Source organism: Vigna unguiculata, chromosome 7 (assembly GCF_037176805.1).
Source record: "Vigna unguiculata cultivar grain cowpea cultivar isolate G323 ecotype 2 chromosome 7, ASM3717680v1, whole genome shotgun sequence".
In the NCBI taxonomy this organism is placed as follows: Eukaryota; Viridiplantae; Streptophyta; class Magnoliopsida; order Fabales; family Fabaceae; genus Vigna; species Vigna unguiculata.
In genome coordinates this window covers 48,115,521-48,142,229 of record NC_140798.1, presented here as the reverse complement: position 1 = coordinate 48,142,229, position 26,709 = coordinate 48,115,521, and the positions used below count along the sequence as shown (strand labels likewise).

The 26,709-nt window shown below is 30.0% G+C and overlaps 2 protein-coding genes across 4 annotated transcripts; one reads left to right on the top strand and one right to left on the bottom strand.

Moving 5' to 3' along the window:
* Positions 1-11,025: 11,025 nt before the first annotated feature.
* LOC114191680 (transcription factor bHLH128-like) lies at positions 11,026-15,493 on the bottom strand. The gene is made up of 5 exons (XM_028081023.2): positions 15,169-15,493; positions 14,631-15,025; positions 14,486-14,551; positions 14,314-14,382; positions 11,026-11,492 (listed from the first exon to the last, which is right to left on the bottom strand). Exons 1-5 carry the CDS (start codon positions 15,491-15,493, stop codon positions 11,439-11,441), a joined length of 909 nt encoding a protein of 302 aa, XP_027936824.1. The 3' UTR covers positions 11,026-11,438.
* Positions 15,494-15,788: 295 nt separating this feature from the next.
* On the top strand, positions 15,789-26,006 carry LOC114191679 (lipase class 3 family protein). 3 transcript variants are annotated; one of them, XM_085665132.1, is made up of 15 exons: positions 15,789-15,925; positions 16,287-16,562; positions 16,643-16,772; positions 16,863-17,067; positions 17,158-17,258; positions 17,864-17,985; positions 18,075-18,166; positions 19,149-19,254; positions 20,042-20,196; positions 21,119-21,246; positions 21,589-21,710; positions 24,436-24,533; positions 24,623-24,885; positions 25,023-25,482; positions 25,587-26,006. In XM_085665132.1, exons 2-15 carry the CDS (start codon positions 16,302-16,304, stop codon positions 25,660-25,662), a joined length of 2,319 nt encoding a protein of 772 aa, XP_085521258.1. In that variant the 5' UTR covers positions 15,789-15,925; positions 16,287-16,301; the 3' UTR covers positions 25,663-26,006. The 3 variants fall into 3 exon arrangements, with proteins under 3 accessions (XP_085521258.1, XP_027936823.2, XP_085521259.1); XM_085665133.1 differs by lacking the exon at positions 15,789-15,925 and adding an exon at positions 16,039-16,058; XM_028081022.2 differs by lacking the exon at positions 15,789-15,925 and having other exon boundaries at positions 15,945-16,562.
* The last annotated feature ends 703 nt before the right edge of the window (positions 26,007-26,709 follow it).

The window sequence follows — 26,709 nt, the reverse complement described above, 5'->3', positions numbered from 1 at the left end:
ACTATGAAGTAACACGTGTAAAAAATAAAAAAAAAATTCAAAAAATAATTAAAAAATTAAAAAAAAAATCAGAAATTGACACATTGCATTAACTTCAACCCCATCTAACGGTGAAAACCAAATTATGTCATTTTTAAGAAAATGAAAACCAAATTGAGACAACAAAAAACTTGAGAACCAAACTGAAATTTCATGACAAATAGAGGGACAAAAAAATAATTTAACTTAATTTCCTTAAATATTATTGATGTATACTTTTCCTGCAACATGACTCAGAGAGTTAGATGTACTATTTAAACAAAGGACATTGATATTTTGACATCAACTTTTTATTTTTTACTATCATTTGATATTGTCCTTCATAACTATTTACTTTTTCTTTTTTCTAAAAACATAAAAGTTAACTTTTGTTAACACTATTTTATCTTTATACAAGTTGTCAAATGTTGTCAAACAATATTTTTTCTTAAACAAACAATTATAAAAATAACAAGTATCAATGCAGTATGTATTAGCATATGAAATTATGTACGGATTATTACAGTATGATTAATTTGGTTATTTTTTATATAAAAATAATAATATTATTTTGAACATAACATTTATATACAATTTTGGCTCACTTTGAATTAATATTATATTCAAATTAAATCAGTTTTTGTCTTTTGATTTGTACCGATTTTAGATTTTTAGTTACTCATCTTTCCCATTACTTTAATTCATTGACTATAATATGTTGCTGATTAAAATTTCTCATCTTACAGCTAAGAATGACAAATGAACTTTAAGTAAATCTTACGACTAAGAATGATAACTTAAAGTATTGTTTGAATGTTTCAATTTTGATAGAAAATGTCTGTATTAGGTGGATATAAGGTAGATATCAGTATACCTATTGTTTACGTTAAGTATAAGAATATCGTGCGTTAAGAATTTGAGTGAGAATCGTCTTATATTAGTTTAGTGATAAATGAGAAAGTAGAGTTCTATATAAAGATAAAGACCTGTTTGTTTTGATTTGAAAGTAGTCTCGTGTAATTGTGGTTGAACTCAGGTCTTATTGATGTTTATTTATCATTGTCTTCTTTTAAATTATCAAAATAATTTTTTAATTTATTAAATAACATAAAAGACTTATATTATTATTATTTTTGGTAAACTTATTTTTAAGACATAGATTTCATATTTTTATTCTTTTTTTAATTATTCAAATTTATATAATTATTATTTTATATTTTTATTTAATATTAATGTAATTGAAAATACTTAATAATATCATATATTTTTTATTATGATTTTTACTTTTTATAAATAAATTATTTAATTAATATATATAAATATTCATATATCTTCTGAGTTGCGTATCTCTTACTTCCAATTTTTTTCTTTCATATGTGTCAGTATAATGAAAAGAAAATCGTAAGACACACTTACGATATTATATGAAAAGGTCAATATTTGTCGATGATAGTCAATGTTCTTAAAAAATATTTATATGTTGTTTTGTTATATAAATTAGTTTCACACAATCTTGAATGATAGTTTATCATTATCTAGCAAACTTTTAGTAAGGACAAAATAGTGAGACTTAAGTTAACAACATAGCAAATACGTAAGATGTAGCATCATAACAACACATCATATATAAAAACATTTTCTGTTAAAAAGAAATTCCAAATCACATTAAAAAAATTGATAAATCATCCAAAATTTAATAATTAATTTTATGCGATTTTTTAAATTCAATTAATTAAATTGTGATTTAATTTCTTTTTTTTCTTCAAAAGTTATTATGTGAACAAAATCATGCATTATTTGCAATTATTTATTTAAATAAAATAAATTTCAATTTTAAATAAATTTTTCAAATACAACTTTTTTATTTTTACAAAATAGTTACTCCATAATTAATCATCTTTTAATTTTTTATTTATATTAACTCTTATTAAATTTTAACTAGAAATATTTTAGAAGTTTATTATATTATTTAATTAATTAATTTTATATTTTATCACATCAGTTAACCAACAACATTTTTTTCTCATTTTTTATTATCTAGTATTTATGAGGCTAGAATTTCCTTTTTATCTAAGAATACGATGTTTAAGTGAGCATCCATCAAATAAAGTAAAAAAGAAATAAAAAATCCGAGTGATTTTTATTTTGTCTACTTTTTGTGTGTGATGGTTGACTTAACTGAAAACACAACATTTAAAAGATACGTTTTGTTTCGAGGAAAATACACAGAGAAATGAAAATGTGGGACAAGAAGAATGAACGCAGTGGCGGATACAGGAGGCCAAGTTAATTTGTTATATATGATTTTTCTTTAGAAGAAAAATTATTCATTTTTTTCTTTTTGTTTTTTTTTTTATTATATTGTAAGTAGCATATCACGTATTAATGAATTTTCAAATTCATTATATGTAATTCTGAGAATTTTAGATATTTGTTTTATATTGTCTTAAATTCTTGGTTCTTATTAAAATTTTCAAGTTTAGTTAACGTAAATGCATTTCTTTTTAATATTTATCACAAACCTTCCTCTTTGAAAAAATAAAGAATCAATTTTTTTACTTTTTATCATAATCTTTCTAAGATAAATTTATCACCTCTCACCTATTTAGACAAAAATGAAATTTATATTCACAAATCATAATTATCACATTGCAAAACATAACAAAACTCATACTACTTTAATTAAATAAGTAACACGGTATAAATTCAAAACTTAAAAAAAAAAAAAACTTACCATAGGTAATGAAAAACACAAAATCCCTAAATTTCATAATTAAGGGTTATAATAGTTTAGAAAAAATTATAAGTAGGTTTCATACCAATTTCATAAAAGAATCCCTAAAATCATAATTAGGGTTTATATTAATTTGGGATAAACTTAATTTGGAAGAAACATTCTAAAAAGAATCATAAACTAACCTAACATACATAAATCATAATAAGATACTAACATTTGATTTCTGATAGATAATGCAAAAATGTATACATCAATCTCAATATATGTGTTGTCAATCTCTGTTTCCCAATATATCTCTTTGTATTTATCTATTTTCACACACTTTCATGATAATTTACATAGTGATAAGATTTTATAGTCAGAAAAGAAAACTCTAATCTCTTTTATAAATTAATGTCTCTATTAAAATTTATTATTTTATCTTTTATTATAATTTTTCAGAATATAATTTTAATATAAATAATATATAATATAATTTTAAAAAATATATAAATATATATAAAAAAAATTCAAAAAAAAAAAGGGAGCCGTGGCTCCCCCGTCATCACCTAACTCCGCCATTGAATGAACGTACGAGGTTTATTTATTTGGACAATGATACTTTAATCTACTTTTTTTGACCCACTTTTAACCCACAACTTCAATCACCATTAGATCATCACATCACATCACTAAAAAGAATAAAAAAAATGATCTAATGGTGATTAAAGCAATGGGTTAAAAGTGGGTCAAAAAAAGTGAGTTAAAATATTATTTTCCTATTTATTTTCTTTTCGAGATAAAGTCATAAAATAGTTCCAGACAAAAAAAAATGATAATGATGCACTCTCTCTATGAGAATTTGTGGATCATGTAAGTTTAGTTTTTTCTTTTTAAAAAAAAAAATGCTTCTTACGTATTCTAGAGTTTCCTTTAAAAATATAAATAAACTTTTAAACAAAATAAAGCGTGTCAAACTTTTTAGAATTATTAAATAATAAAACTGCACACTTTACAAATATTCGATAAAGGATCTATCATTGATAAAGAACATTTTGTTTTATTAAATAGACAATTAAAGAGATAAATTTTTATCTCATGCAATTAGATGAATGGTAGTTTGATCTTTCTTAAGATTGGGACGGGAAGTGCCTGCCGAATAATTCTCACCATCACCTGTGATATATATACCTGCATTGGATAAGAAATGTATATGATAGGTTAATATATTTAAAATTATATAGATTAAATGTTGTTAAAATAAAAAAAAATATAAATTATTATCATCATAAAAATATTATTGTTTTATAAATTAGATGTTTCATTGAAAATATCAGTAGAATGTCTTAAAATATCGAATACAAATATATGTCACACACACATATATGTTACACACACACATAAAATCCAAATTGAAGTATTGATAAAATCTTTATCCACCACCAAAGCATTTGATACTTACATAACTTTTGTTAAATATTACACCCTATGATGCACATATATAATACGTATATCGGATATGTGTCGTATCCGATACGTTTATTTTCAAAATAATAAGATACGATATGTGATATATGAATATTAAAAAAATGTACAATAATTCTTAAAAACGTAATAAATATATGATTGTTATTGTGTGAATCTAAATTAAAACTATATTTACTAAAATTGCCAACATAAAAAATATAAATGATTGTCATTATGAAAGTACCATTACAAGAAAACTCATAAATAATGAGCAATTTTAGTAACAAAATATATGTTAGATACCAAATTTCTAATTAAAAACCAATTACTTTGGTAGTCAATGTTAGGTACCAATTTATAAACCAATTATTTTGGTAGTCAGAATATTTGTAGCTAATGTTAGTGACCAATTTAAAAACCAATTCATAATTAAAATTATTTTAATTATCAATTTAGGTATCATTTATAATTTTTTGGAAATATTTTAGTTGTCAATGTGGTCACTATATAGTAACTAATTATTATTTTTAACTAAAATTTGTTATTATTCAAAGATTTTGTAGTGCACTATAACTTTATAAATTAAATAATTCATTGATAAATATCAATAAAAAAATCTAAAGTATCTGACACGAATACGTGTCAGACATACCTAAGTTGAAGTATCGGTTACAACATTTAACATTCATTAATATTTTTAAAATTTTAATATTTAAATTAAAAGTTTTATATATAATTATATTAATATAAAATTACTTATTATTCAAAAATAAAATAAATTATATAGTATATACTTTTTAAGAAATATTTAAGTATAGATAATTATTCTTCAAATTTGTTAGCAATTTATATTCATTATTACAGTCAAATGAAATTATAACTTAATAGTTGAATCAATAAATTTACTTTTAAGTTATTTGCGTCTAACATTTAATAAAAGTCACACAATTTTAATTATATGTATATATAATAATAATAATAATAATAATAATAATAATAAATTTCAATTTTAAATAAATTTTTCAAATACAATTTTTAATGATTAATCATCTTTTAATTTTTTTATTCATATAAATTCTTATTAAATTTTAACTAGAAATATTTTAGTAATTTATTATATTATTTTAATTAATTAATTTTGTATTTTGTCACATCAATTAACAAACAACATTTTTTTCTCATTTTCTATCATCTAGTATTTATGAGGCTACAATTTCTTTTTTATCTTAGAATACGATGTTTACGTGAGAATCCATCAAATAAAGTAAAATAAAAATTTAGTGAATTTTATTTTGTTCACTTTTTGTGTGTGATGGTTGACTTAACTGGAAACACAAAATTTAAAAGATGTGTTGCCAATTTTTTTAGGAAAATACACAGACAAATGAAAATGTAGACACATAGAGGTTTCTTTGTTTTCCTTTTAAGATAAAGTCATAAAATAGTTCCAGAAAGAAAAACTAATGGTGCACTTTCTGCTAAGAGAATTTGTGGATTGTGTAAGTTTAGGTTTTTAAAAAAAGAAAAAGAAGCTTCTTACGTGTTCTAGTGTTTTCTTAAAAAAAAAAAAAACAAAAAATAAAACGTGCCAAATATTTTAGAATTATTAAATAATAAATCTGCACACTTAAAAATATTCCGTAAAGTATTTATGACTGATAAAGAACATTTTGTTTTATTAAATAGACATTTAAAGAGATAAATTTTTATCTCATGTAGGTAGCTTGATCTTTTCTTAATATTGGGAAGGAAGTGCCTAATAAGTTCCACCTCCAAAGCATTTTTTAAATAAATTTTGTTAAATATTACACCATTTAGCATTCAATAATAATTTTTAAATTTTAATGTTAGATTAAAAGTTATATATATAATTATATTAATATAAAATTACTTCTTATTGAAAAATAAAATAAAATAGATAATATATATACTTTTTAAAATATATTTAAGTATAGATAACTATTCTTCAAATTTATTAACAGTTTATATTCATTATTACAGTAAAATGAAATTATAACTTCATTGTTGAATCAATAAAATTACTTCTGTACAAGTTATTGGCGTCTAACATTTAATAAAAGTTACACAAGTTTAATTATATATATATATATATATATATTAACAATTAATTATGTTTATAATTAAATTAAAATCAATTTGTGGATAAATTTGATGAAAAATAACTTTAAAATAATTATTTTTGTTTCGTTACAAGAAAAAAAATATGACTGAAAATAAAAATTATAAATAACACTAACAAAATTTTAGAATCTAAATAACTTGTTCTATTTCTTTTAGGGATGGCAATTAGGCCTGGTCCGCGGGTCCGGACCGCAGGTCCACAAAAAAACGTGAGGCGGGTTAGGGTAGTGAGCTCGTAGGCCCGCAGCCCGCTCAGACTGGCCCGCGGTCCGCGCGGGCCCGCCCGCAAGCTCGCGTAAAATTAAAAAAAAAATTGCAAACTTGTGTATATTAATTACTTCTTTTATGGACTCTTTCATTAACGTTTCAAATTCTTGTATAACTGGAAAAGACAAGTATTATGTAATTTTTAATGTACTAGAATTTAAAGAATACATTGTGTATGTCATAGTATGAATATGATGAAAATGTTGAATTATCAATTTATTATATAATTTTCCAAAGTCTTTACTTAATTTTGTGAACTTCTTAAATTTTTCCAATTTTTAACATTGAAAGTTTTATCATAAAAATTTTAAAAAAATTAAAAAAAAAGTGGGCGGACCCACGAGTCCACGGACCAAGGAGTATGCGAGACGGGCCAGTGTTTTCAACCCGCATAAAGTATGTGGGACGGGCCAGCCCGCGTTGTGCGAGCCTTATGCGGGCCGGCCCGCATTATCACCCCTAATTTTCTTTTTATAACTATATTTCAAATCAACTCAAATTTACATATATTATCAAAAGAGAGTTGAACTCTTAAAATTTCAGAGATTATAAAGTCAAAACAATTTCTTATATTAGGATCAAATTTATAACTGGGCAATAAATCCGATAATAGTTTTTTTTTTTGCAATACTTCCCTGATTAGGAAGGTTTTACTTATTCTGATCATTTAATAACCGGGAGTAGCTTGACCTTTCTTAAGACCGGGAAGAGAAGTGCCTAATAATTCTCATTATCTATAATTTAAAGATATAATATTGATACGTTATGCGTGTTAGATACAACATGTGTATAATATGTTAATATATTTAAAATTATAATTAAATATTGTTAAATTATACAAAAATTATAAATTATTATTATTATAAAAACATTATTGTTTTATAAATTAGATGTTTCGTTGGAAGTATCATTAGATAGAGTGTCCTAAATTATCGAATTCGGATACGTGTCAGATACAAATATATAACCCAAATTGAAGTATTGATACATTTTGTCCACCACCAAAGCATTTGATACTTATGTATAACTTTTGTTAAATATTACACCCTATGATGCACATATACGATACGTACGTCAAATATGTGTTATATCGAATACGTCAATACGTTTATTTTCAAAATAATAAAATACGATACGTTATATATGAATATTGAAAAATATACAATAATTTTTAAAAACATAAGAAATATATGATTGTTATTGTGTGAATCCAAATTAAAACTATATTTACTAAAGTTGCCAACATAAAAAAAAAAAAATCATCACAAAAGTACCATTACAAGAAAACTTTTAAATAATGACTAATTTTAGTAATAAAAGATATATTAGAGATCAATTTCCGAATTAGAAACCAATTTAGAGACGACTTACTTCGGTAGTCAAGATCTGGTAGCTAATGTTAGTGACCAATTTAAAAATCAATTAATAATTGAAAATATTTTAATTATCAACTTAGAGACCAAATATATTTTTTTTGTAACTATTTTAGCTGTCAATTTGATCACTATATAGTGACTAATTATTTTTTATGACTAAAATTTGTCAATATTCAAATATTTTTTTGTAGTATACTATGACTTTATAAATTAAATACTTCATTGATAATGTTCAATAAATAAACCTAAAGTATCAGACCCCAGATACATGTCGAACATGGATACTTGACCCAAGTTGAAGTATCAGTTACACCATTTAATATTCAATAATATTTTTAAAATTTTAATATTAGATTAAAAGTTTTATATGTAATTATATTAATATAAAATTACTTATTATTAAAAAATAAAATAAATTAGATATAATATATACTTTTTAAGAAATATTTAAGTATAGATAATTATTCTTCAAATTTATTAACAGTTTATATTCATTATTACAGTCAAATGAAATTATAAATTAATAGTTGAATCAATAAAATTACTTTAAATTACTTTTAAATTATTAGCGTCTAACATTTAATAAAAGTCACACAACTTTAATTAATTAATTATATATATATATATATATATAATAAATTTCAATTTTAAATAACTTTTTCAAATACTATTTTTTATTTTTACAAAATAGTTACTCCAGGATTAATCATATTTTAATTTTGTATTTATATAAATTCTTATTAAATTTTAACTAGAAATATTTTAGTAATTTATTATATTTTTTAAACAATTAATTTTGTATTTTGTCACATTAATTAACCAACAACATTTTTTTTCCCATTTTCTATCCTCTAGTATTTATGAGGCTAAAATTTATTTTTTATCTTGAATACGATGTTTAAGTGAGAATCCATCCAATAAAGTAAAAACAAAAAAATTGTGAATTTTATTTTGTTCATTTTTTGTGAGTGATGGTTGACTTAACTGAAAACACAAAATTTAAAAGATGCGTTTCCAAATTGTTTAGAAGAATACAGACAAAAGAAAATGTAGATAAGAGGAGTGAACGTAAGAGGTTTATTTCTTTTCCTTTTAAGATAAAGTCATAAAATAGTTCCAGAAAGAAAAATTAATGGTGCACTTTCTGCTAAGAGTATTTGTGGATTGTGTAAGTTTAGGTTTTTAAAAAAAGAAAAAGAAGCTTCTTACGAATTCTAGAGTTTTTTTTTTTTTAAAATATAAATAATTTTTTAAACAAAAATAAAACGTGCCAAATATTTTAGAATTATTAAATTATAAAAATGCACACTTTAAAAATATTCCTAAAGTATTTATGACTGATAAAGAACATTTTGTTTGATTAAATAGAAATTTAAAGAGATGAATTTTGATGCAATTTAATCTTAGCTTGACCTTTTATTAAGATTAGGAAGGGAAGTGCCTAATAAGTTCCACCAATACTAACTTTTGTTAAATATTGCACCATTTAGTATTCAATAATATTTTAAAAATTTTAATAAGTTGTATATATATAATTATATTAATATAAAATTACTTATTATTAAAAAATAAATAAATTAGATATAATATATATATATATATAATATTTAAAAAATGTTTAAGTATAGATAATTATTCTTCAAAATTACTAACAGTTTATATTCATTATTACAGTAAAATGAAATTATAACTTAATTGTTGAATCTATAAATTTACTTCTGTACAAGTTATTAGCGTCTAACATTTAATAAAAGTTACACAAGTTTAATTATATTTAACAAAAGTTACATCTAATTATGTATTTAACAAAAGTTTAATTATATATTAACAATTAATTATTTTTATAAGTAAATTAAAATCAATTTGTAGATAAGTTTTTTAATGAAAAATAACTTTAAAATAATTCTTTTTGTTTAGTTACAAGAAAAAAATATATGACTGAAAATAAAAACACTAACCAAATTTTAGAATCTAAATAACTTGCTCTATTTTTTTTAACTATATTTCAAATAAACTCAAACTTACACATATTATCAAAAGAGAGTTGGAATCTTAAAATTTCAGCGATTGTAAAACAATTTGTTATATTAGAACCAAATTGATAACTGGGCAATAAATCTGATAATAGTTTTTTTTTTTTTTTTCAATACTTCTCTAATTAGGAAGGTTTTACTTATTCTAATAATTTAATAACTCAAAATCAAGCAAAAAAATACACTCCCTCCAGTTTACTTATATATTGTCAGTTAGTTAAACAAAGTATATGAATTAGGAAAAAGTATTCATATAAGAACCGTAAATAATATTAATATATTGAATTAAGTTATTTAGTTTAAATAAAAACTATATTATTAAATATAAACACAACAAAATAAGTTTATTTTAATATTAACTCAAATAAATAACTACACTAATATAAGTTTTTCATTGTTAATTATAAAGAATTAATGAATTAAAGAAAACTGTGAAGATATTTTAATTAAAAGAATTTATTCTGTGACTTATTCATTAGTTTTGTTATGTATGTGTGAGAAAAGAAGTTGTTTTGAGAGTGTGGTTGAACCAAATACAGTGACAGATAAGTGATGAGAGGTTGTGTGGTGGTGAAAGGCTTCTTCCAGAGAACTCCACCAAAAGTGACATACAATTCACGAATTGCAACCTTAACTTCAGTTCCTCATTTGTAAGAAATTACAAGACAATTTTTTATTTGAAGTACAGAATATTTTGAAAAACATTTATTCACTCATCCCCTGTCTATCTCCTCCTGCAGGAGCATATTTAGAAACGAAGCAATTTGAAATGGAATCAATTTAAGGTTAATTCATTTAAATGTTTTACAAACTGTGAAATTTCTATCTAAACATAAGTTCAGACAGTGTACTAATCTTAATCTTGATCTGTTCTAGGCGAAGAATGATTCCTTTTTCGGCAAAATATGTCACAGACAAAAATAGTCATTGCATATTGAAGAAAATAACTCTAAACATGAATGTACAAATTTTCTTTGACATTGGTTATAAACTTGTACTACAGTAATTCGTCAAACAATAACGAAGAGACAAAATATATTTCATTCCTAACTGGATCAAATTATGAACAGGATTGGAAGTTTCATTCTCTAATTCATCCCATTCTCACTTCTATTCTGGTCCTGACTCCAAAAATTAAATTAATCACTCATTGTACCATACTTACCCAAACAAAGGAATAAACAACCTCCAAAGAAAATCAACCTGGACTTTAAAAAAGGCAATTCTTGAAGAAAACGAACAAATTTTCCTAGACTACCATATTACAACATACACTGTACAATTGTAGAATTGACAATCTACAGACGTTCGGTTTCTTCATTATTCATTTAAGTAGGTCGGTACAAAATCAGTTTTCTTGCTTTGCCATCAAAACCTTGACTTCTATGCGCGTTTGCATAGAATCTGGTAAAACAAATGTTATTTGCTTTGTGTGCATCCGCAAGTGCAATTCTCAAGTTCTTTGTGAAGCTTCTGAAAGAGGGCGAAAAGAAAAAATCTTGTTATCAAGAACAGCAATTAACTAATGCTTGAATTATTCTGTGTAGCTCTTATTCTTCATGATATGTAAAACACTTTGTAATACAGATAAGGAAAACAATTCTGGAATCATGACTAAGGAGACCGCAATCTACTTCACATCCATCCTTTCTTATTCTACTGCTAAAAAAATTACAGCTTAAACATGTACCTCGAGTGTGATAGAAATATCGTATTGATAAAACAAAATTATACAAGAAGTTAAAGAACACTACTTTTTTCTTGTCCTCCTCGTGTTTGTATGAACTGTTGTTATAAACATTGGTTGTATGAATATAATTTTCTCTAAAGGATAATGCTACTCATAAATAAATTCTGTACAAGTAAATATTGATTAAGATGAGTAATGTGATAGAACAAGTTAAATTAATAGTAAATTAAAAACAATTACTTAAAAGGAGTAAACCTCCAATTCAGTATTTGAAGTTATAATTAATGAAATTAATAAAATAGCAATTTTATCCTTGAAAATGTACATTATCCATAAATTTAGTCCTTCAAATTGTAATAGAAGGTCAAATTAATGCCTGAAATAAATATAACATGATGAAACAGTCCTTAAATGTTATCAATCAGTTTAGTCTTTCAAATTGTATAAGATAAATCGAACCTTAAATATAAAAGCTTAAATCAATTATTTTTACCTGTATGTAGGCTTATATTTCGCTAGTAAATTAGAAAGAAAGTACAATTAAATATCTAGACTTAGGAATTAATATGTTTTACCATTGCAATTTTAAAGACTCGATTAATTGGTAATTAATTTTAAGGACCATATTATTTTTAATCAATTTCAGATATCAATTTGACCATCTATTATGTTTTAAATGACTAAATTGATAAATGTACAATTTTAAGGACTGACTTACTATTTTATTCTATTCATTTTAAAGAACAATTTAATAGATTATTACCGTTTTAAAGACTAAATAAAGCATTAGTAGTCTCCTCGTGTAAAAAGTGTAGTAAAGGTTTGTTGTTAGTGCATCACAGCTTATGGTAAATATACATATAAAATATTCCAGGGTAAAATTGTAGTCGAAGCTTATGTTAATGCATCGCTGCTTATAAATAAATATAAAATATTACAGTATTCGGTATGCAACAAAAAGATCATCATGCAAGGTGATACTCGATGAAACCAGCTGCCTGACATAGACATGATGTTTTAAATGTACACGTAACTGGAGTATTAATTAACGGACAGGCATAGCAAGTTCCTAACATTGACATTGCTAAGATCACCTACGTTACAATTTTGTCCTTTATCTTTGGTCTTAACTCCCAACGAGAAGACTTTTCAAGGCAACTTTGACAAAGTCACTTCAATGTAGTAGTGATGACCCTAACTATATTAAGGACTTAAGGTCGGAACAGCAAGGGAAGTTAAAACTAGTTTACCATGGTCCATTGCCCCTCGTAAAAAAGACAAAAAGTTGTTGAAGTTTGCAAAATTATCCAAAGGATGAAAAGTGTCCAAAGGATGAAAAGTGACTATCTGAATCCTAATGGAGCTAGAGTGCGGCAGCTTTGGAGAAGAGACAAGAGTTAAGGGATTGAGACTGGGCTAATTGGCTCGGGGAATGGAAAACTATTAACTCTGACAACTTGTAAAGATGTGTCTCACGCGCAAGACATGGGTGAATGGAGAATAATTCCGGTAGTCAGAAGCATTAGTTCTAGCCATGGTAGAAGAGAGTGAATGCAGTTGTGCTATATTGATTTGTTGTTTCTCTTTGCAGTCAGAAACTTTGATTATTTAGGATATGGTTTATGTTAGTTCATTTGGAATGTTCAAGAGGAAGTGGTGATTGGCTGACGGGTTAATGATGATGGCTAGAGGTCTTGGTAGTGGATTTGCTTGCCAGTGTGGAAAGGTGCTAGCTACGTGAAAAAATAGCGTTGTTTGAAGTGACCATATAGCACAGCAATCTCAAGGGAGGACAGTAACATTGCCCTGTATCAGCATGTTGTTTGTTTTCAAGAGCTAACGCACGTTTTAGGGGTGCTAAAATATTGAAGAGCTAAGCTTGGTATTGAACTATTTTTTCATCAGCAGCTGAGGAATGTCCAGGCTTGACAACCATTAGCAATTTTTATGATTTTACAGGGAACTAATTGGTCGAGACGTCTGATATGAAATTCCTACGACGAAGAAACCGGGGAGGCATTTGTTCATGTTTGTTGCGAAGATTTATCAGACAGAAAGTGGTCCCGTCTCGAATTTCCGTCAAGGGATCAGATATATGTTTGATACACCTAGGTTAAAGCATTCAGTGTTTATGCCTTCTCGTGGGCTCTTTAACTCAGTCTTGTTAATAGGGCACATTTTCCTCCAGCAATTAATTTATAGATTACTTCATATGAATATTTCTTCTAAAACTAACAACTCCAGACAGTAATTAGCATTTAATGAAGGGTAAGTTTACTTAATACTCCTCGTCCGTAAGGGTTGGTAAAAAGCTTAACACAACAATAGAGATAGAAATGGCAAAAGGGCAATTTTAATTGAAATTCAATTTAGCAAACAAAAATAATTCATATTTTACGGAAATCATACACCAAATGCAGTAACCTTTTAATACCAATGCTGTCCACACACAAGCATGTTATAAGACACCGTGATTGTAGATAAATAATTTGTATAGTGATTTCATATATCGGAAACATTTAATTCATATTTTGTGAATAAGCAGAAGAATGAAAAGTATTGGAGAAAGAGATAGAGAGGGAAGGGTAAGGTTGTTTTACAGACCTGAACCTGTGTTTGAAGACCTTTAATATGCTGAACGGCCAAATCGAGCATGTCTGCATAGCTTGTTTGCTACAATGAATTAAAGACATATTGAAACAAGATTAAGAGAGCTTCCCTATATAAGAGAGCAGTTTGACACAAGAAAAGAAAGAGACGGAAATAGAAATAATACCTTATCCATATTAGGTACAAGATCCTGCAATTTCTTGAGCTTTCCACTTATTCTGGTTCTTCTCTCCTGTGTGTGAAGTGGATGGAATTGAATAGAAGAAGGAGGAACGAGAAAGTAAAAAAGGTAGGAGTAGTCGAGGAATTACCCGTTCGGCAATGCTGCGGGGATGAGTGGCACAGCCTCGCTTAGCACGGATTTTACAAGGGACGGAATCTTCAGGAATGTGCAAGAGCTTCTCGACCGTTGCCATCTCGAGAGTGGTCTGTGGAAGGCTAAACTGAGATTCCAAGGCGTTGAGGCAATGGAGAATGTCTTGATCGCTGGAGTTGGAGCTTTTGGAGCGCTTAGTCGGGGGAGCGGAAAACGCGATGGAATTAGAATGAGAATGAGAACTGTCCCAAGGCTCCATTCCGAAGGTGGCATGATCGCCGAGCACCACATTGTTAGTGTTATCGCCGCCGCAGAGAGATTCCTGGCAGTGACCGGTGAAGCTCAGCTGGGACTTCAACCGAGAGCCCCGCGTGATTGTGAATCCCGCTCCTGCGTTGCGGCGTTGAGTAAAGATGAGACACGTGGACAGACAGACAATTGGGCTGGGCCGGGCCCGCCCTCGAAGAAGTGGGCCCGGCCTAAAAGGATCATTTGGAGTAATAAAAATTGAGGAAGGATAAGTAAGTAGTTACCATTATGGTTGTGATTGGCGGTGGGGGCGGTGGCTGTGGAGGCGAGGTGGGAGAGGAAGCCGGCGGGAGAGCTTTTCTGGCGGAGCAAGGCGGATCCGAGGGCGTGGTTGTGATACGATGTTTGGTCTTTGCAGGTGGAGTCGGAAGAGTCTCCTCCGGAATAGTAAGGGGTGGGGGTGGGGCGTGATCCTCCGATGAGAGCATCGACGGTGGTGGTGAGGAGAGAGCCCGGCGCGGAGCCGTAGCGCGTGAGGCCTGTCGGCGCGTGGCTCATGGAGTGAGAGGAGGAGGAAGAAGAGGAAGAGGAGGAGGAAGAGGGATACATGGGTGGAGAACAGTGGAAAAGGGAGATGAAGAAAGTAGAAAGGAAGTTGGTTTGGTTTGAGCAATAAGCAATTTAGATAGAGATAGATGCGATGGCATTGGTGGGTGTATGCCACTTGTGGAATACTTTAAGGCTGCCTGCGCATTGTGCAATTGCAAATTGCAATTGCATTGGCCGAGTGGCATTTGGGTCACGTGCCACTTTTTTACAAACACGACCCCATTCGTAGTATCGTATGCCAATGCTTACAAAAGTCGCCCCCATTCCCATAGAATCTTTTGATTCCTCATCCACTCTCTCCCCCACCTCCGATTCTTCTCTCCTTTCTATTTTCCTTCATTTTTATATTCCCAATCTTTTTCATTTCTTTTAAATGTGTACGGATATTAAGTAAGATAATGTTTTCCAGTTAATTAACAGAGTCAATATAAGGTAAAAAAGAAACATATTCTGAACCATTTCAACGATATTTTGATATTATTTTTTAATCGATTAGTTTCTCTCGTTTTTGGTAGTTTTCGTGGTCACCGTGCTGTGGGATCATTTTTTATTTATTATTATTATCGTAAGATTGCAAGATGAAATATGTTTATTTATACATATGAGATTATGCGGATGCATTTAATTTTTATGTTTGGTTGGTTTTATTTATTAATTTAAAAGTGAAGTTGTGGTGGATTTAAAATAATGTTGTGTGTTGTGGGAGGAATTGGTGAGCGTTCCCGTGCATGGAAATGGGGAATTGTGAAGATGAAAGAATGGGGATGGATGATTTGAATTGTGATTGGTGCAGGTAACGGGTACGGGTATGGGTTTGGCTGTGAGAAACCTCAGCTGGTGGAGCTTGGTCGTCGGAGTTTCCAACATGGCGGTGCTTCTCATCGGCGCCTTCCTCATCTTCCAAACTCATCGTCTCTGCAATGGCAGCATCGCCGTTCCAGTCCTCCTCGTCTCCCTCGCCGCTCCCGTTAGGGTTGTAGTGATGTTCCAAACCGCATTCGCCCAACAAGCCGCGGCTACCCTCATCCTTCAAGACTCCAACGATCTCTTTACACGCCACCGCAGACGGGTGGGTAATCACATCTCCTTCTCCTCTTTTTTTCAATCTTCTTTCTTTCGTTCTTGATTTTCCATTCAATTGATTAACAGGCTATGTACAAGAAATGGCTCTGCTGGAGTCGATCTTCGGCCATCCTTGTCCACCTTCAATTTCTCTTAGCGCTCTACTTTGTGCTCGATTCTATTCGCTATTTCTCCTCCCCCAATCATTGTCTTTTAGGTAGGTCGTAGGTGAGTCAGTTCTGGAACCCTCTCTTCTCCATCCTTCTTTCTACCCATTCATTCTGTAATCTTAACCATTGTAATGCAGATCCCCCATGGAACCGCACCGCTTTATTCGTATTCATCACCCTCGTCTCTTTTGTTGCCATACTCCAGTGCTTCACGGGATCCGATGTTATCAAATGGAGGTCTTTCTACGAAGCCCATGATCACGCTTGGAGATGCCACTATAGTGAGGTCTTCGATTATGGCATACGTGAGACCTTGTGTTGTCTAGGCCGCTTCGATTATTTGTATACACCTATAACTAAACCTTACCTTTCTCCCGCAACTACAATGTTTCTACCTATATCTCACCTCTGCTCCTTTAATAACTAACGCAGGAGTTCGGCCGAAGAAGATGAAGTCTATTCAGTTGCACGATTACTTGGTGATCTTGTTGCTTATCGTGCTACCGGAACTGGCCATTTGGAACTCCTGGCAGGTTTCTTCTAATTTTTATCTCAAACTTGTTGCCTTTTTATGCTTTATATATGTCGCACAATAACATCGTTCTCAGGGCAACTTTTTTAGTTGAAGCCATAACACACATCAAATACTTGTCAAGAAAATGAACAAGGGTAACCACGCCAAGTAAGGCGGATTTAATATCCTCCTTGAGACAAAGCAGCAAAACGTAACACAGGATATTTACTACAGTTATCTAAAACCAAGCCTTATTAAAGATTTTTCACTACTAGAGGCCACTGGCTTGTTTAGTCGTCTACTCTATTCTGTCTTTCTTTTTTTCTCTTTTCATCATAAACTCAGTACATTACCATAATTGTTAAATGCTAACATATCAACTACCCTCCATTATGTATTGCGGTTTTCCAATGGTTGGATCAGAAGCAAATGTGGTTGACTTGATGAAGTTGAGGGATGTAGCCGGTGAAGGATTTATAGTGATCTAAATAGGATTTTGTGTAATGGGTCATCTTTCAGATGGACCTGTGGCATATTATTGCAATAATGTTGACCTGCACCAATTTAGTTTAACCTGCACGTCAGCTCTTTGCAATTTTATGACATTGAGTTTTTGTTTTTCAGCTTTAGCTTTACTTCAAAGCCATGGAAAATCTACCGAATCCTATGAAGGATCCATGGAAGCACCAGAGATGCGAATTAGGGAGGCTGAAGATCTTCATAAATTTGCTGAAGCTGCATACACAGTATTACCATAATAAACGAATTCCAAATTAATCTTTTGTTTTTACTAACTTGCTTTGAACATCTATTTTGCATTCAATGATGAATGCAGGGTCCATTGCTGGATGTTGGACGAAATCCATGTGTATTTCCTTGTGCGTGGCTGTATAGACAAGGGATTTTGTCTCCCTGGACCCGAAACAGGTGGCATTTTTTTTTGTATACAGTTTTAAGGTCTTTATAACCGAATTCTCATTTTCTCAGTAGCATGAACTTTTTAATTTGATTGCTATTGGTTGAGTATTAATTATAACTTTGTGGTCAAGGTGGTCCTGATACTTGTTCACTGTAACTTTGAAATGATCAATAAACTTCAAATTGTATATTGCTTATCAATGCAAGGTGTTTGGAGAGTTCTACTTTGCCCGTTTTAATTTATTCTTCTCAAGTTTTTCCTTTCCAGTCAGTGTCTCTAAAATGGTACTTTCCGCTCATCTATGTAGCTTTTTTTCTTGTCTGTGTTGATATTTCTTCCGTCTTAAGAAACGAAAAAGTATTATTTCATCGTAGTTTGATTTATGAAATCAATAAAAAATATGATGTATCCAAATATATGTCAGTTAACTCCAAAAGCTTAAGTTTGTATAAACCGATGTGTACTCATTCTGTTTATTGGAAATTTTGATACAAGATCAAAATTCGGTTTCCTGATTTTAGTTCTGGGAGGGAATTATTTCCACTTTTGAGGTCTATGGTTTTTTTTTTTGCCTTGCAACGTTTAACAGTTTCATGAATCATGAAACAAAAACATCATAGGCAAAGTTATATGTTAGTGGTGAATATTCGACAACGAAGTAAATGTGAAGAATGAAGAATAGTGAATGATTGAATTGGAAAAGGATAGGCTAAAAGAATATGCCAACAAAAGAATAAATGGCTGATGATGTACTTACTTTTACTCAATTACCACTATGCATACCCGTGTTTACAAGAGAAATTTCTGAATGGTTGTTGATATTTTTATTTAGAACTTAGTGGCGCTCAGGCATACTGATTTATTTACCTTTGGTTTTCCTCTATTCTGTGTCTCCGTGTATCCCTTTCCATTACATCCTTTTCAATTAACAAATTAAAAAGTTTCGTCTTCAACATTGTGATTTTATGTTCCTGTTTCATATCTTCATAGACGACCTGTACTGGATGGTGATAACTGGTGGCGAGGTCATGCTGCGGCCTTTCTAAAGTACGTCAACTTGCCTCCGGAAGTGCTTAGACAAGGACGAGTCAGCCAGGTTAGACATGGAAACATATAAAGTTCTATACAAAAGCACTCTTTATGTTTTGAAAAAGTAAAGAGGGCACACATGGGCCTGAATATCAGTAATAATAAATAACATTACTTAAAAGATGTTGCCACCATTTATGTTTTAATTTTATTTACGGTAGCCCATCATCAACAAGATATTACTCATCAAAAGAGGAAGATGTCCCGAGCCAACAAAAAAGGTAGATTGATCATGTGATCGATGGAGAATTTCACAATTTGAAGGAAATTAAAATGCATTTAATTGATTTCAATTCAAATTGTTTTCATTTTTCAAATGTTTGTTTGGATAGGACAATTCAAATTTATTTAATTTTATTTTTGCTTGGATAGAATATTTTAATTACCACCAAAAACAAAAAAAAACTCATTTTAATTGTAAGCAATATTAAATAATTTAAAAATATCATTTGGTTATGGCTTTCAACATACGTTGGGGAGATTATATTTTTGATGCCAAGTTTGTTTTACCTAACACCAACAAGGGTTTTTTTGATTGACACCAGTTGACTATTTTCAAATTTGAAAACAATTTTAACTACCCCATTTTTCTTTTGATTTGAACTCATCAGTCTATGTCCTTGTATTTTGATTCCTAGTGGTCGTAAATTTTTAATTTTAAAAGGTTGGGAAACTCAGCTCTATCCAACTTGAGATGATGACAATATACTAAATTTTGTGTATGATATATGAATATTTCTATTTTTATACTATACTGGCTTAATTATATTTAATTATTTAGATACCCATGCCAGGTCAAGTGTCAAGCTACATATTTTGTTGTGGTTCTACATCATCTACAATCTGTAGTAATTGCTATACGTGGAACTGAAACCCCAGAGGACCTAATAACTGATGGGTTATGCAAGGAATGCTCCCTTTCTGTAGATGATTTGGCTGGCTTGATCAAGTATTTTTCATTCTTTTTCCTTTCGTCCCTCTGACCATTTTCATAAAGATATATAACCCTAGGGTGGAGGTGAAACTTTACTAAGAATTCCCAATTAATTTATTGATAAAATTCCCAATTAATTGTGATAGATATTTTTATTTATAGTTGCATATTGTATAGGAACTATGAAGTGTGATGAATGAGTGAGAAAGAGAGAAAACCCAGAGTGAGAATACAAAATTGTGTTAGAATTGTGTTTATCATATTTGTTCTAAAATCACAAATCACAAGCCTATTGACAGGATAATACTTTAGGACAATATTTGTATCAATGCAAGCAATTTCTGTTGGAAGTGATTGATCAAGATTCAAGGACATAACTGTTTCAATTAGCTTAGGCCTGCGTTGTCACTGCTTATAATAATAACATACCAATACCCTGTGCCCTGAGAATGATGGGGCGAAGTGGGAAGCTTATGGAGGTACTACTAGGGTTATGATATTTTAAGCACCAAAAAATAGCCCAGTTTTGTTTATGGAATAACTTTTGTTGAATTAGTATACTGTTCTGAATCTTCTAGAACTATGCACAAAGCAAGAAACAATCCTCACAATTTTAAGATGCAAATCCTCTGGTATTGTTGCTGAATTGATTTTCAATGACAGACTCTGAAGGGGGGCCACATGCATATCCTGGAAAATGAATTATGACATGTTATGCTATGCTGCATGATTATAAGCTTTTTATAAACAAAGGCTAATGAGTAATGACATCCCTACTGAGTTACTTTTATCTGCAGAAATAATCTTCTCTATATATATCTTGTAGTTTCAGTTCCAATGTGTAATAGTTTTATATTGGCCAAAATGTATAGATCCTTTCTATGGCCCAACACAATATTCTGGTTCCTCACTTAAATATTTTATGCCCTGTTTGCAGTTCCAACTACCTTCATTATGATATAAAGAAACATGTGGTTTCATCTTTCCCTCACTATGGGCATTCAGGGATAGTTGAAGCTGCACGAGAGCTGTTTATGCAGATTGAGGGAAATCCTGAAAGGCCTGGTAAGAAATAATTCAGGTTTTTTAAACTCGTGGCTCTTTGTTATGGAGAGTTGGTCTTATCAAACTGTTTCTTCTTCCTCTTTCCTACGCCATTGAGGTAATTAAGTAGGAAACTGTGTAAGGAATTAAAAGGGAAAAGTTTTTATTGGGATGCATGAAAATGCGTTCTCCTATGTTTTTCTAGTACATTCTCATGATTTCCTATAAAAACATTTTTCTTTTAATCCTTTTATAAGTTCAATGCATAGAGCTGAAATTGTATTTAATTTAAAAGCATTTGACTTGATTACATAAAATGAATTTCATTTTTGACAACAATTGTTTTTCGAAGTGGAAATGCAGACTCTGAATCCTATGGACTTCTTTCTAAATTACTGGGATTTGGTTGTGAATGCTTTGGGTATAATGTCCGAATAGTTGGACATTCGCTTGGAGGCGCTATAGCTGCATTGCTTGGACTGCAAGTACGATATTTCTCACTTCAATAGGAATAATTACTTACTATCCTTCTTTAGTAAAACATAATTTGCTATTTTATTGCTTCAAAGAACTGGGTATTCATTGAAAGTCTATTATGAAAACAATATATAGGCAAACAAATATTAGAAAATACAGATTGTAGATGCAAATATGAAGCTGTCTTGAGGACACAAGAAGGGGATTGAATTCTGGCCTTATCACAATGTTGCAAATCCTCGAGTTCTGAATCTTTATGAGATGTTACTCAAGTACATGAGTCGCTATAATTAAAACTAAAACCAGCATCCATCGGAAGAGATTTGACTAAAGAAAGTATGAGATATTTGGAGTTATACATCCCAATTGTATTGCATTTTCAACGAGCAAAAAATCTAACGCAAAACCTATAAATCGTGGACAACTTAAAAGCTAACTTACCTTGTGAATATGTAAAAGAAAATACATTCCTTTTGTTTCGACTCATTATTTGTCCTAAAATTAATAAAGGAAATTGGATAAAAGATTTATCTAAATTTAATTTTTTGTTGTATGCAGTGGATTGTTGGGTCCGTCACTACCTTGCATTTTTTTGAGAAATTTTTGTTATCTTATTTTTAGTAATTTTCATTATTAGGGTGAGAGATATAAAATAATTCATTGAATCAAATGCATCTTTCATAGAAAAGAAAAAGCTATATATAATAGCAAACACATTAAGAAGCTGAACAAAAAAAGAAACAAAATAACTTATTATATAATAACAATAAGATCTAATTATATTTTATTCTAAGATGTCCTTAAGTTTGAAAATACATGTTCATGGTTCACAACATGTTGATGAAACAATTGATGACAATAGCAAGAAGGACCTTTGTGAATATATAAACTAGTTGATGCTCAGTTCTGACATGGTTGAGAGTGAAGAATTGTTTTTCAACAAGTATATGTGTGGACATGGTGAGACGGGTTAGAAGCAAGGTGATAGACTACAAGTAAATGCGTGTTTAATGGATTCTTTGTCTATTGACTTAGCTTGTGAATTGCAAAGGTAATTTCTGGTCTAGAAATGGTTAAGTACATAAGTCTTCCAATTAATCTTCTATGTACAAAGAGATCCTCGATGGGGTCATCATCATCTAGGTTAAGTTTGAAATTTGGATCCATAGGTAGTATACTTGGTTTGCTACCTAAGAAACCAGTATCATCAAGTAAAGATAAGGTATAATTTCTTTAACAGAAAGAGATACACTTGCTGGATTTGACAATTTTCAAGCTTATATGGTATTGGAGAGAACCGAAGGATCTTTAGTCTGAACGAAACTCAATGTTAATTGTACATTGTTAACAAAAGAAGAATTAGGGCTTGCTAGGATATCATTCACATAGACCAACAAAATGACCAATGAAAAACTAGAACCATGAATGAACAAAGAGTAATTATTTTTAGATTATGGAAAACCATGGTATTGTATTGTTGAGTAGAACATGCATAACTATTGTGTAGAGGCTTGTCTCAGTCCTTGTATAGACTTATTCAACTTGCAAACTAATCCTTATGTTCTTGTTTTGAAACCTTGTGAAGTATCCATGCATACTTCCTCAAATAACTTACCATATAAGAATGCATTGTTGATATTTAACTATGGTAGGCTCTAATCTTTTGCTGTAGCAATGGCTAATAAGATCCTTACAAAAGTAAGTTTATTCATTGTTGAGAAAGGGGGTTTGAGAAATCAATCTGAACTTGTTGTGCATAGCTTTTGGCTACCAACCGAGCTTTGTATTTGTCAATTGAACCATCAACATTATATATAAATTTAAAAAACTCATTTGAACCCTATGCAATGTTTGTCTTCTGGTAAAGTTGTTGCATAAGCCAAATATCCAAAAGCTTTTAATGAGTGATAATCAAGTTTGGATCCATATAGAACCTGACAAGGTGATATCTGTTGTAGTACTGGAGAGTCAACCCAAACCCCCTTAATTAGAAAGGCTGCAATGGAAATACAGTCCCCCCAAAATTGGATTGACAACTTATATCGAAGTAAAACGACCACAATCATCAACCAAGGTTAGGAAAAAAATTTCTCTTGTCATCATAGGTAGGCTTAACATTAGCTGAGGTTCCCAAATGTCACAATGTAATATATCAAATAATGACTGAAACATCCTGTTGAGTGAAGTGAAAGATAATCTTCTAATCTTTAGCAAGAGGACAGACGTAACAATTGGAATTAGAAAAATTGTCTGCAATATCAAAAGGTATTTCATTACTCAAAAGTCGAAGGCTTTATCAGATAAATGTTCAAATCTAGAATGTCAAACAGAGGCATACTTACAAGAAGAATTAACATTCTAAAAGAAAAAACGGTATTTTTACTAGTATTAGAGCAAACATAATAAATGATTATACATAATATTTATTAGATCTAATTATTTTTTATTCTAATACTGATATTACATAAGATCAAGGGGTTGTTGAAAAACTCAATTAAGCATTGAAAATGAAGGACTAAAAAATTCACAAATGGAAGATTATTTAATAAAAGCAGATGCAAACATTTATTTAAGTCATTAAATCATCATTGTTTCCTCTAGTACACATCATTTTGAACAGTCAGTACTTATTATACTCAAAGAAAAATTTCCTTGCACTTTTTTGTCTTTTTTAGCTGCCGTCTTTAAGCATTTGATTTTATAGCACCAAATTAATTCTGGTCTTTCCCACAGCTCTATCACCGCTACCCTAATCTGCACGTTTATTCATATGGGCCACTCCCTTGTCTGGATTTAGTTGTGGCAAGAGCATGCTCAGAATTTGTGACAAGGTAATTGTACTAGTAAAAGGTTTGATTTTGGTTATCTCTCTTTTGGTAACACTTTTAATTTGGAAATGAATTTATTCTTTGTGATGCAGCATCATATTTGGAAATGAATTTTCATCACGCCTTTCAATTGGATCTGTTATGCGGCTAAGGGCAGCCGCAATCACGTCACTATCACAAGATCCTAAAACAGATAGTGCCATGATTTTCAGACTTGCTCGTAGGTTTCTATACCTAAGCAAATATCAGAGAAATAACACGAATGCCGAGAACGAATCCGAGCTCCAATCAGGGATCATCAAGGATGATCAAAATCATCAAATCCGCAGAAGCCAGTGTGAAACTGATAATGAAGGTGTCTAATCTTTAATAGCATATTAGGCATGTTTGAGAATATATATTGTTACCCTACAAGTGTTGAAAATGATCAAAATCATCGTACTCAGTTTGTTAAAGGTGCCTTTTCTAAAAAGATTTCCATTATTGCAACAGGTAGCATTGAACAAGATAATCAGACTGCTAAAGGGGGTCTTGCTATATCCAACTATGGTGAATATATGTCTTTCGATAGTGAAGATTGCCTCAACAATGAACACGAAGAATGCTCACTTTGGTCTGACGCTAGGGCGAGGGATCATTCTGTTGGAATTGATAATGCCAAATTTACAAATGCTTTTGCTAAAGATGCACGTTCAATTGATGATCCAGTGTCTCAGTTTATAGAGACTGTTCCAGATTCTGAAAATCCGTCTTCCAATGACCCCCCAGAGCTGTATCTACCTGGTTCTGTGATTCACATTGTACTGGAGAAGCAAAGATCACAATCTGATCTTAGGACGTTGTGGAGAATACAGGAGAGGGAAAAATGTTATAAAGCTTACATGGCAGATAGAGAAAGCTTCAAAGATATTATTGTTTCACCATCTATGTTCCTTGATCATCTTCCTTGGAGGTAAGACAGATTACAGAACCATAACCTTTTCTCATTTCTAAATTAAACTGTTTGACTAGTTCTCACCCAAGTTACTTGGTTTGGTCAATTGTTGGACTTGCCAGATGTCATGATGCCTTGCGAAAGATATTGAAAGCTCAAGCTGCCAAAGATCAAGTAACAGTACCTCACATCGTCTGATATATTTTTTTGAACAGCAGTAGAACTTACTGGCATTCAACGTCAAACGAACTGTACTATTTTTTTTGCTCTCGGTTCTTCCTACGTTGATGCCTCTCGATGAAATCAAGATCTATACCATTTTTGAGAGAGTGAATGTGCTTATTCATTATACTGTATATAATTTCTGCACTTGTGAGCAAGGACAATAATTTATACTGTTCATTATTAGAAGTGTCACATGATTTGAAAGGGTCATTTGTATCATAGTTAATTTAATTAAAAAAATGTAATCTGTACTGTAATTAATTTGATTACTATTAAATAAATTCCACTGTAATTAATACAATTCATTTAAAAGGTAATTTGTACTGTAATTATTTTGACTATCGTTAAAAAGAGGGTATATTGTATTGTAATAAATTTTGTATCAAGTAAAACGATAATTTTTATAATAATTAATGTGATTTCTATTAAGAGAAATCATTACAAAAATTACAATGTTGAGTTACATAACAGTTTATACTTAGATACAGGATAACCTTTTTTTTCATATTGTTGATACGTATTAATTAAATATTTCAATTTCTTTCATTTTTAAGAATATTCAATTTTAGTATTTTAGAACTTTAACTTCTAATCTCTATAATAATTTATTTATTAAATAATACTCTTGTTGATAATGCATAAAATCATATTGAAATGGTTAACTTTATAAACTATTGTGTGATTCTCTATGTATATGGCATGATGAACCTTTGTCACACATATGATGATTTGCATAGAGAACAATAAATTACTGGTTTTTTACTACCTCTCTCGGAAGAGTAATTTGACCGGATGCTCCTTGGTATATGGTGTTTGGCATGGCTTAAATGTCATGATTATGTTTTCAATATTGTAAGTGAATATGATGCTAAGCAAGCTTTTTTCTAAAAGAAACTATCATGGCTAGTTGAATGAATACTCCGAATGTGAATTTTGGCTAGTTTAAATTAGTTTATTCGTAAAATAATTTAACTTGTAATTTTCTAAATCTTTTTTTTAAAATGAATTTATGGGAAAACC